Source organism: Oryza glaberrima, chromosome 7 (assembly GCF_000147395.1).
Source record: "Oryza glaberrima chromosome 7, OglaRS2, whole genome shotgun sequence".
NCBI lineage: Eukaryota > Viridiplantae > Streptophyta > Magnoliopsida > Poales > Poaceae > Oryza > Oryza glaberrima.
In genome coordinates this window covers 12817258-12829646 of record NC_068332.1, presented here as the reverse complement: position 1 = coordinate 12829646, position 12389 = coordinate 12817258, and the positions used below count along the sequence as shown (strand labels likewise).

The window sequence follows — 12389 nt, the reverse complement described above, 5'->3', positions numbered from 1 at the left end:
CATATTTCAGTGTCGTTAAACTCTGCCCAAGACCTTACGAAAACAGTCTTTCCGACGGCATAGAACAGATTTACCCATGTAAATATGTAATTTGCCACTCAAAGAAATGCTCGAAATTTCACAACCTACCTTTTCTTTTAAACTAAAAGGAAGAACAATCGGGAAAGAAGGCCAAAAACATCGGTCTCAGAGCAATCAACTGGAAATATGAAGGGCACACCTGGAGAAGAAAAAAAAACAAGCTATTGATGGTTTGCCTACGAGGCAAACATCTTAGGATTTTTAGACCAGGATACCTGGGTTCATGCAGCAACAGAATCTTAAAAGCACAGGTAATTAGTAACTGCTTCCTCTGTTTCACAATGTAAGACTTTCTAGCATTGCCCACATTCATATAGATGCTAATAAATCTAGACATTATTATATACATAGATTCATTAGCATCTATATGAATGTTAGCAATGCTAGAAAGTCTTATATTATGAAACAGAGGGAGTGGCATTGCTGATGAAATCTCTACAATGACCACCTCAACAGGTTGCACTTGTAGATACCAGGGTGACATTGACACCAGTAGCCCGACAGTTGAATATATGAATAGCTAGCAAAACCATCAGTACGGCATATATATGTCCTGGACAGAATGCCTCTCCAGGACTAGCCTCTGTAAGAGCTCCAAATCTATGAGCTACCCTACCATTCAAGACATGGCCAACCAGCATTTACAGACAGAAGTGGGACACATTTTGAAGTCATGTAATGTACAGATATATGTACATATGGAGTTCTCGTAGCAATTGAAGGGAAAAAAAAAAGAAAAACAGAGGTCAAGTATGAAACTCGGTGCTTGCTGCGCAAAACAAGCTTCCTACAAAAGCAAGCATCAAGCTTCAAGGGTGAGAGGGAATCAGCCACGGGGCACTGCAGCTACCATGCAAAAATATACAACGGACGGTTGATGCCTAGTGGATGACAATGAGCTGTGACTTTGCCTTCCTCATGGGAAGGCTTGATACATCATCCCATATGCAAGCTTCTGTTATTCGCCTGAAATAAGAAATAACAGGCTCATTCATATTTGAAAAAGGAAAGGAATTATTACGGGCAATGATGAGTTAAAAAAAAAGGAGTGTAACTATTATTTACAGGAAATGAAAGCAATGCACTAGTTTGACAAAAATGCATAATGATGTTGTTGGAAAAATGTAAAGCTAACATAAAAAAAAATACTAGCAAAGTAGAAACAGCTGATTGAATTTGAACATGTAAAATACAATAACCACCTCAGATATGCTGTAGACCAAAATGCTTTGGTAAAAACAAATAGGATGCTGATCTGCAAAACAATATGGTACAGCATGGCAGTAATTTAAAACGCACGCAGAAAAAGTCATGTCATAACAAATACTACTATTTAGACAAAGAGAGAGTGTCGTCTACCGTCCCAACAGCAAATCCAAACCACTATTACACAGTAGGTGACTAGTTGACAAGTCGACCATAGAGCACGACTAGAGGGACACGACTCAACTTGGGACTGCTTGAGAGCAAACTGGGTCTTGTTTGGGAGGCCAAGTTCATAGGAAAGGGGAAAAAGAGGAGAGTTATTTTCCTCTTCCATATATAGCCAGCCACCAGAGCTAGAGCCAGATTAGAGGAAGCAGCAAGAATTTCACACCTCCTTTGCTCATGTGTTCCCTCTTTTCCCTGATCTCCTTTATAAAACACTAATCAACTCATCGACTAGTAATGACTGGTCCACAGGTTGGTAGAAGGATGCATCAACTTGACTTTAGTAGTTTACAACTTAACAACAATGATCAACACGCAGAATTGTTTTTATTTTTTAAACCTTTTACATATAATAATTTAATATTAGACCCTATTAAAATTTTATTTCCAAATCTGAAACTTTTGGCCATGCCAAGAATACTGGCATTGCCAAATAACCCTGGCATGATGGAACGTGACACACTGAAAGACTGTGCTACGTCATAGCCTTGCCACGCCAACATCCTTGGCGTGACAACCTTGCTCTGAATTGCCGTGCCCTGCGGCATGACGGAGATTTGCATGCATGCTGATCATGCCCTGGTTTGGATGCGAGCAGGCTTTGCATGCCTATTGGAGGTAATGGCCCCCTAGCGTGCCATACATGTATGACACTTTAATTAATTAGTTTGAGTTGCCAGCTAGGTAACAAATAATGTTGATTGATCGTTTAAAAGTATTTTTGAAGTGATGTCATTATATTACAGGAGGGGGTCACAACATATTGCACTCTGAATTATTTCAAAGTCGCAAGCCACTCAGTGAAGGGCCCTTTGATTTGTAGGATTGGAAAAATACATGAATAGAAAAAACACAAAAATTAAAATAGTATGTTTCTTAAATCCTACATCAATAAAAAAACACAGGAAAAAATAATAAGAGTCCTTTGAAAGTGCCATAGGAAAAACAAAGCATGCAGTATGAGTCCGGTCCCTACATGCTCTGCTATACCAGTGGTTACTCATAACTATTTGTTTATTTTGTTTGAAATTATAGATGTAATTTAGCCATACATGCATTTGTGTAAAAGTGATATATATGATGTACTCTCTCCGTCCCATAAAAAACATCCCGTACTAGATTTATTTTTTATGGGATGGAGTAACTTTTATGACCATTATCTTCATATATTACTGTACATGAATATCTAGAAAATATGCAAAGAGTGGTGATCAATGGTATGCACCTACTAGCTAACACAGGCAAAGCATGCAGCTACCTACGACATGGTCTGACACGCATGCAAGCACTAGCAGCCATTTATGCTACACCAAGGAGCACGGCATTGCAGCGCTTCGTTGCCACGCCAGGGACGTTGGCATGGCAAGGCTATGACATGGCATGGTCTGACACGCATGCATGAGGGGATGAGAGTGGATGGTTTGATCTTCAACTTCAAGGTTGATCATGCTGTTTGATTTCACAGATGGGATAATATCCTCCCGGATGGTGGGATACATATTCCAGGAATATTCTATATTGATTCTGTACAATTCCATGTGAGAAAAAAAATGTTGAACCATGCTGTTCAGGACAGAGGTGGGTCATGCGTGTCAAACAGTATCCTACTTGTCATCTTACAAACCAAACATCGTATGGTACCATCCTGAACCATCCGACACAACCAAGCAAAGAAAATTTGTACCATACTGTGTAACCAACCAAACATCTACTCCCTCCGTCCCAAAATAGCTAGCTACCTTGGTTAAGGAAGTAGGTGGAATTAAATGGGGATGGTTGTGATTGGTTGGGATGAGTAAGTAGGTGGAGAAATTAAATGAGATGGTTGTGATTGGTTGAGATGACGGGTAGGTGTAAGTAGCTACATTTTGGGCGCGACTTCAGTTGACAAAAGTGAACAAGATAGCGCTAACACCTGATGAGAACTTTTGTTTTAACAGAACTTGAATGCTAAAGGTAGCTATATTTTGAGATGGAGGGACAACTTGTATCACAGTCCATTCTAGACCATTTCATCCATCATGCATTTTCCTATCCCATCCACCCTCCTCCCTCAACCAAACACACCATCAAAATACATGAGAGTATTTTCAATAAACTCCATCCAAGTGATGCCAAGATAGGCTTCTATAGGCATGCTAAGTACAATCACATATGAAGATAATGGTGGACCAGACATTCACATTTACAATCAGTGCCATGAGCCCATAAAACATAGGACAAGCAAATACATGTGTGCATCCTTCTCATGGTGTGCCATGAAACAAGCTTCCAAATAGTTATGGCCGCAAAACTATGGTTTTACTGCCTATACATGGAGATCAAACACATTTTGTTCTATTTTTAGGTAGTTTTGGGAGATGGCACAAGGCCATGTTTATTTCTAAATCATGGCATTGCCTAATCTTAATAATATTTGTTTCTTTTATTAGGTCACTGAACCCAATTTACTGTGAACATATGTGTCCCATAGTAGCATCATGGATAACATTACCATCAAACCCACAAAACAAATCCACATATTGGCCAGAGAGGATGACTTGAGGGCACAAGAAGTTGTTGGCAGTAGAAGACACAATGAAGCAAGGCAGCAACGATGAGTTGCTTAGGAGGCTTGGTCTGTCAGGCCCATTATTACTGAATGAAGGGAGATAAGAAAAGAGTTCCATTAGGTCCATCAGCACAGCATGTAGTGCAAGACGAGTGGTAGAAGCAACCAGTAAATGTAGTAAAAGTCAGATATACTACCAAAGACTAGTGTCAACTCTCAAGTCGGTAGAGGGGCAACTTGACTCAACTTTACTACTTAACAACCATAAAGTTCGTTGGGGAATTATATGGGCACGTATTACCATATATGGGCTAGATTGACCTCCAGATTCCAGAAACGATGCAAAAAAATGTAACAATATATAATTGATATTCTAACATAAGCCAGGCTGAAGAACAATATCCCCAGAAATCATCATGATAATTGGTATAAGATATTTAATTTCAAACTAAATTTTGAAACCACTAGTTTTTTTTTTTTTGAACAGCACATATCAGCAGCTGACCACCAATAGTACGATAAAATCCAAATATTTCTGACTGAAAGAAATGAAGACTAGTAAATCAAAGATAACATTTATGGTACATATGTATGGAGATTGTTGCCTATTTATAGAGGGCAAGGAACGCATGCACCCAGGAGCACTACTTCACAAGGCTGCACTTTAACCAATTCATTACTTCATTCAATCTTTTCAAGTACCACAACCAATTTATGAATCATGATCCCAGCATTGAAAAATGCAATGAAGTTGAATAAGCAAGAGATAAACAAAATACTAATTAAGTAGGAAGTAATACAGGTCAATCAAAAGGAGGTACAGAAAATGCAAATTGAAGCAATTCACACGCAAGTAATGTAGACTTGTTATAAAGGCATATTATAAGTACTGAGTTCGAAACATAATCCTAGAAATCTCAAAATAAAAAGATCATGGAAGGACTGGGAGAGTTACCATCAGAGAAACTTGTTGTCAGCAATCACCTCAAAAATCTCCATGAGAAGGATTATGAAAGCATCAAAACAAAGGAAGATAAACTGAGTATTGCCTTCTAGTAGACAGCCTGACTACATGGTTAACTTTCCCACCCATTCATCAATCATTCCATAGTCAATGCTTAGCTCCCTCAATGGTGGAATGTTCTCCATGGCAAAGATCATGAGGTGAGGATAAGCTGCGTTGTAATGGTCAAACAGCACAAACTGGACAAACACATTTGGACTGCAACTATGGCTGAAATAACAAGCCACATTCCTTGCCCTTGACACATCAATTGAAAATTTCAAGTCAGGAACAGCTGGATTGTTTGGTGCCACATACTCTGGATAGACATCAGAGACATCACCCCAATCTAACCACCTTGGAGGGAACCTGCTTGGCCGCACCAAGCAATCACCATTCGCAGCCATAATCTCTGACTGTTGATGAGTGAGCACTATCCCACTAAACTCACAGATGAAGGTTCCAGCCTTAATGAGATCCAAAGACCGAACACCCCACCCAGTCTCCCTTGACCGGAATACCTCAAGCCGATTCCTAAGCCCCTTCTGACTAACCCTGTTGGGGCAACTAGGTGGGCACCGGCAATATGGCCCACACTCATATACCAGTGGTTTGCCCCGTAAAAGAGCACCGAGCTTGTCATATGCAAACTCACCGCCATTCCTCTGTGCACAGTAACATCCAATTGAGCAATTCTCAGTGCACTCACACCCGCCACCACCCTCAGCAAACTTCCCTTGGACTGCAGAGGACGGAAATATTGGCCGCGCCAGATACTCAAATAAAAGTGGGTCACGATCATCATCAACATCATTGTACAGTGCAACCGGCATGATCTCTCGACCCATGGAAATATCAAAGCTCAAATACCCTGTTGGCCGGAAAGTCAGGGCATTGACCTTAAGCTGTTCGGCTAGTCGAAAATTTACAGAGCCCATCGACTCCTGCCCCTCGATGCGCAGCATTTTGTACTTGTAAACACCGAAGCCAGACTTCCCACGGTCAAGCCAGTAGTCAACAACCTTATAGAGGCCATCATAGAAGTATACCTTGCCGACGGGGCTGCGCTTGGACTTGACAGCACGGATCACGCGGATCTCAATACCATAGGCCATGCTACGCTCGAGGGCAAGGTTGCCACCCTCAAGCTTCTGATCAACACAATGCTTGTGGAGGTTGGGGTCACGACCACCATGTCCTGTGTACACAAGTACATCGCCGCGATCGTCATCGTCTTCATACCCACCGGACACGATGATAGATGTGGCTATGGGCTCCCCTGAGGAAGACTGCCCAGCCGTGACAAAGTCGATCCCAGCCTGCACCTGGCCGTGTAGCCCTAGCACGCAAAGCTCCATGCGGAAGAAGAAGGCGTCCCCAACCGAGATCCCCGGGATCGGCCCCACGATTCGGCGGTCGCGGTTGAGCCACAGGTCTCGGTCCCCCATCAGCGCCGCGGCACGCAGGTCGGCGCGGACGCGGCGGCGGTCGACGGCGCCGAACCCGGGGACGCCCGTGAGGCCGAGCACCTCCGCGCGCTCGTCGTCCCGCAGCAGGATCCCGCGGAGAGACTCGAACGTGATGCGCGCCCGGCGCACCAGGTCCCGGAAGTAGATCTGGTCCTGCACGCTCAGCGAGGACACCCGCACCAGCTCCGACGACCGCGGCCGCCGCTTCTTCGCGCCGGACCCCGACCCGGGCTGCGCCACCGCCCCCGCGGAGGCCTCCGGCGCCGCCGCCGGCACGATTACGCCGGCCGCCCCCGCCGACGACAGGTATAGCGTCGCGAGCCGGTAGTACTCCGCCAGGAGCGTCTCCTCCTCGGGGTTCGGCGGCAGCGACTGCAGCGGCGTCATCACCGCCGCCGCCGAGAGGTCGGGCGTCGCCGGCACCGGAGTTGCCACCGTCGCCGCCTGCACCTGCGGTGGCGGTGGTGGGGGCGGCGGCGGAGGTGGAGGCGGCGGTGCCGCTGCCGGCAGCGGCAGAGGCCCTCGCTCCGGTGAAGCCGGCTCCGACTTGGGCTCCCTCTTGAGGAACGGCAGGAAATTGAGGTCGATGGAGTCCGACGACGCCGCCGGCGACGACGGCGCCGAAGACGATGGCGATGTGTCCATCTCCATTGCCCCCTTCCCCCCTCTCTCTCACACACAAAAACAAAATACAAAAAAAAAAAACAAAACCACCCACTCCTCCGCCCCCTTCTCCCGCACCAAACTCCCTCCTCCCCGCAAAATCCCACCGGTTTACGAGGCGGCGGCGGCGGCGACGGCGGCGAGGTGGGGGGCGATGGCGAATCGGTTGAATCGGCGATGAGGCGGAGGCGAGGGAGGGAGGAAGCGAAGGGAAGGGGTGGGAAGTGCGAAATCTCCGAAATGGAGCGCCCTTTTTCCCGGGCTTCACCGAAAAGTAAAAAAATAAGTGAAAAAATCGAATCCATAGAGGATTAAACTTTAAGGCCCGTGCACCCATCACCTCGTGCTCTCAACAGTCACTGACAAACAGGTCCACACGACAACTTGGTGGGTTTCTCGAGAAAAAGAGTGGAGTAAATGCTCAACTGCACCTCCCCGAGGTGCAGGGTCAATTATGGTATATCGCTTCGATAAGACGGCGATATATCTTTATAATATTTATTTATATGTTATTATTTTGAGATAGGGACGTGCGGATTTTAAACGATTAATTTATTTGAATTGATGTGACGTTGATTTTTATTAGTTAAATATGAGTTATTACAAAATCAACTTATTAATAAATATTCGGAGACTATGAAAAAACGGAGAATGACGGTCATATTATTTTTCTTATAATTCGTTTCCCTAACTTTTGTGAAATATTCTTAATGCAAATGGTCCATATGCATGTAGAAAAAAATAAACGGTTAATCTACTTTTTTTTCATGTAGCGTGGTATCGTCGATTACATCTAATGCTTTATTCCATAGGATTATTTGGTTTATCTTATTTTAGTAGCACGCGAATCGCCACTGACACATGATTAATTAAGTTTTACGAAGTAGCTTTTATAAAATATTAGAAAATAAATTTATTTTATTTTTAAAGAAACTTATATATAACTTTTTTAAAAAACTGTTTAGTAACTTAAAATGCATGTTCACAATAAATGATAAAATAGCCCAGCAAATAATCTGTGTAGAACTTAGCCAGAACCGTAAATATACCATTTCGTTGATAGAATTAGCTGAGATCTGCTACTCAACACGACATGGTGATTCTTAGGGGGAAAATTTGGCCTTAGAAAGTTTCAAAGCAACAAGAGACCGAACAAAACGCACTTAGGGGGTGTTTAGATGGGGCTAAAAATTTTTAAATCCATGTCACATCGAATGCTTGACGCTAATTTGGAGTATTAAACATAGACTAATAAAAAAACTAATTTCATAAATAAGAGCTAATATGCAGACGAATTTTTTAAGCCTAATTAATCCATAATTATGAAAAGTTTACTGTAACATCACATTGTCGAATCATGGCGTAATTAGACTCAAAAGATTCGTCTCGCGAATTAGTCAAGGATATGGAATGGGTTTATTAGTGTATGTTTAATACTTCAAATTAGTGTCCGAATATCCGATGTGACAGGTACTTAGAATAAGTCCCTGTTTCCCAAAAGGTCTTTTGCTAGGCGTGCACATCCTCCTGTTTGTTGGCTATTAGAGCAACCCGAGTCTTTGTGTCCTTCTGAGGCTGTGTCCGTTGGTGGGGTTGGGATCCATCTGCTATGCACGGAAAACCGAGCGGTCTATTAGCACGTGATTAATTAAGTATTAATTTTTTTTTTCAAAAAGGGTCAATATGATTTTTTTAAGCAACTTTCGTATAGAAACTTTTTTTGCAAAAAACGCACAATTTAGCAGTTTGAAAAACGTACGCATGGAAAACGAGAGTAGGGAGTTGGGAACTGCTGCAAACGAACACAGCCTTAAATTGTTTGTCACATAAGGGATGAAAACTTTCGGTCCCATCGTTTGGCTTATTCGTGGAATAAGCCTAACAACATATTTACAAACAAAAAGTAATTTGTGAATAAAACTTTTATACACGTGTTTTTAGCGATCTAAAATCAAAGGCTAAAAAATAAACTTCGATAAAAAAAACCTCAAAATCAGCTTCAAATTTATTCGTTGAAAATTCAAATTTTGGCTGATAAGCATAAGCATAATTGAAAAGATGAGGCCCTTTGAGGCATCAAATTACAAGTTGTGGCCACACAAGGGATGTACTTCCTATTGAGCTGTTTTTTAGCTATAACATGACAACAAGCTCTAATGGTTTGGTCATTTGTTACTTTCCATTCTAAAATATAAGAATTTTTAGATGCATATCTTGTTTTAAAATATAAGGATTTTCATCACTTCACACTACTACTTATCACATCAATCACTTTCCATTCAAACTTCTTTCCATACCACCCTCCCACCCTAACTCATTCTTGTTTTTTTAAGGGACACCAAAGTCTTTTTCCCTCTTCCTTAATCCCTATTTAAAAAAGCTAGAAACATAATATTTTATAACAGAGGGTGTAGTTGTAACCAGGATGTAGGTATTGTAACCTAAGGGCATCCTCTATGTGTATATATCGATAAGCAATAATGATGAGGTCCTGTGCAGGAAGCACTAATTATGACAAACTTCACAATGGTTAGGAATTAAGGAAATATTGCTTCATTTGAAATCTTTCACCCCAAGAATGAACTAACTCCCTCTCCTTTGTGTAATAGTTTTATTCTTCTTTTGTCTTAATGTCCAAGCCATAAGCTTATGGTGAACTTTAGCATCAAATGGCTTATTGCCAACTTTCACAATATATAAGGCTATTAGCTACCTTTATGTCTCTTACTATGTTCACATTGTGAATGTCCTAAGTCGTTAGATCCACATTATACATAGGCTCTATATTGACTTTTCCTGGTTAAAATTGCTCTATTATCTCTATTTACCTTAATTGTCTTCCTTATTGCTAGTCATCCCCTTGGCGGCCCCATCGCCCTACCACCATTACCACTCCTCTTCTGTATTAGCTTGTAAAGAACGCCACTAAAAGCTCAATGTTGAGACTTAGGGGAAATAGGAGCTCCAGTTCATCAAATCAACTTAGGCTGAGTTTAAAAGAGAAGTTAGCCATTAGTATATAATTAATTGAAACAATAATTATAGTTATTATTAAAAACTTGAGTTTATTTTTTTAAAAAGAAACTTATATAATTTACTTGCAAAAACACGTCGTTTGGGAAGCATGCTCACAGTAAATGATAGAGTAGCAATATCCAATCTCATTTCAAAATTAGCCTTATTAGGGGAGGGGTGATTATCAGATCTGCCTCATAGTAGGTTGTTAGCAGCCCTAGAAGAAAAGGGAGAGAATAGTTAATTGTCACCTATATGTCAATGACATAAGGACCCTCATGTGCCTATGTCACGTGGGTCCAATGATAAATAGTTAATCGTCACATCCAAAAGTGGTAAATAGTTAAATATCTCGAGAGAATTGGGCAATCTTCAATATATCATATATTCTTTTTACTAGAGGGAGTACCTATGTGAGCTAGAGAAAAAGTGGTTAGAAGTAGGTGGCTTATTAAATGACACTGATGATAAGAGAAAGTTTTATATAAGGGTTAGTTGTGGCATCTAATTTTGTCTATGTAAAATAAGAGATGATATGTACAATACATCACATTTACACTATCTCTAGCATACTAATCCCAATGATTTTATTTTATTTGTTTGTCTAATCCACTCTTCTTTTATCTATTTTTTTCTTGTAGTTTGTGTGGTGGTTGCCCTTGCATGAGGAGTGTTGCTCATCTTCTCTTTTCTTACTTCTGTCATCCACCTTATCATTTAATTCTGTATGGTTACATGGCCATGAGATGTTGAGATTGTTGAGATGCACTTAGTGGTACAGTGACAAGGGGTGTGGTTTCAACCTTGAGGTCTTGTGTTAAATCCTCAACTTCTTAAAATGGAGGGACGTATTTCCGTCCAAATTTCTCTTTTTTTTAACCATTAGATCTAGATTGCCGATTAATGCCTAGCAGCAGAACCAAGCAAAGCAACATGTATCCCAATAAAAGTGACCTTGACATCCAAATGACTGTTCGTGGCAAACTGGTGAGCTACATGAGTGTTGATCCCGATGGTACAACCAAGCAACGTAATTCACGAGAGTAGTTGTTCTAGGTTTATTAACATAGTTTCCAACATTATATTTTGACCATTATTTTTATAATATATTCAACAACTATAGAACTGAATGTTCTATTTGGTTCATGAATATATTATAAGAAATAATGGTAAAAAAATTCAAGGGTAAGGATGGATAGGAAATGGAAATTCATATTTGCTAGATGGGGCAATCCAACCTTTTTCTATGGATGTAGTGATTAGATTTCTTGTTTGGTTGGAGGGATACAATTTGAATGTGATAAACCAAAATTTAGTGGAATCCGCTTGCCATATATTTTTTCCATCAAAATATAATCATAGGAGATCTTGTTTTAAACATTTCATTGCAATAAATACAACATTATAATTAGATAACAAATTGGATAAATGGTTTAGGAGAAAAAATCATTTAAACCTTACTAACCAAAATTGAACACATCACAACCAATCAGAATATGACACGTCGCTAGGAACAAAATATGGATGGCTCCATTTGGCTAGATCCACCATCCATTAATATCCTTAGTGGTCCCATTCTTGTGTGCCCATCAACCAAACACATAAAAAAAAATATAGCAGACATCTTCCATACAAGCTAAGCATCCAGATACATTTTTAAAACACACAAAAATGCTTATATTTTGAAAAGGAGGAATAGAAAGAAAGGGTTTATAAAAATAATTAATGTGGACACTGCAATTGGGAGGAAAGATAATTAATGTAAAAAAGAAGTATGGCTCTCTTGGGACAAAGAATTTATGGAGGAATTTTGTAGGATTGAAGTCTAATAAAAATGTCCTTATTTGATCTTTTGTAATGAAGGATTAAAGTTTTTATAATCCTATCACATTCCGTTGGTATGGTTTAATGATGGAGATTTAAGAGGGAAGTTAATATGAGATCCAACCTCATAGAAACTTTCCTTTGACTTTTTCCTTTTATCCATTTGCCCTACAGCTTATCCAAACGGTTATTTCAATAGCTCTTTTTGTGTTTCATAATCCTTTGTTTGCTTTATATTTGTATGCACACCAAATCACACATTTTTCCTATTCACTAGTCATGTGTTTCTTGATAAAAATAAATATAATTTCTAGACCTGTTATTATTTTTCTAGTTCATGAAAAGTTCGACA

The 12389-nt window shown here is 40.6% G+C and overlaps 1 protein-coding gene across 2 annotated transcripts; it reads right to left on the bottom strand.

Moving 5' to 3' along the window:
* Window positions 1-721: 721 nt before the first annotated feature.
* On the bottom strand, window positions 722-7460 carry LOC127779615 (histone-lysine N-methyltransferase family member SUVH2-like). 2 transcript variants are annotated; one of them, XM_052306440.1, is made up of 3 exons: window positions 5019-7460; window positions 4007-4149; window positions 722-1047 (listed from the first exon to the last, which is right to left on the bottom strand). In XM_052306440.1, exon 1 carries the CDS (start codon window positions 7184-7186, stop codon window positions 5132-5134), a length of 2055 nt encoding a protein of 684 aa, XP_052162400.1. In that variant the 5' UTR covers window positions 7187-7460; the 3' UTR covers window positions 722-1047; window positions 4007-4149; window positions 5019-5131. The 2 variants fall into 2 exon arrangements, with proteins under 2 accessions (XP_052162400.1, XP_052162399.1); XM_052306439.1 differs by lacking the exon at window positions 4007-4149.
* Window positions 7461-12389: the final 4929 nt, after the last annotated feature.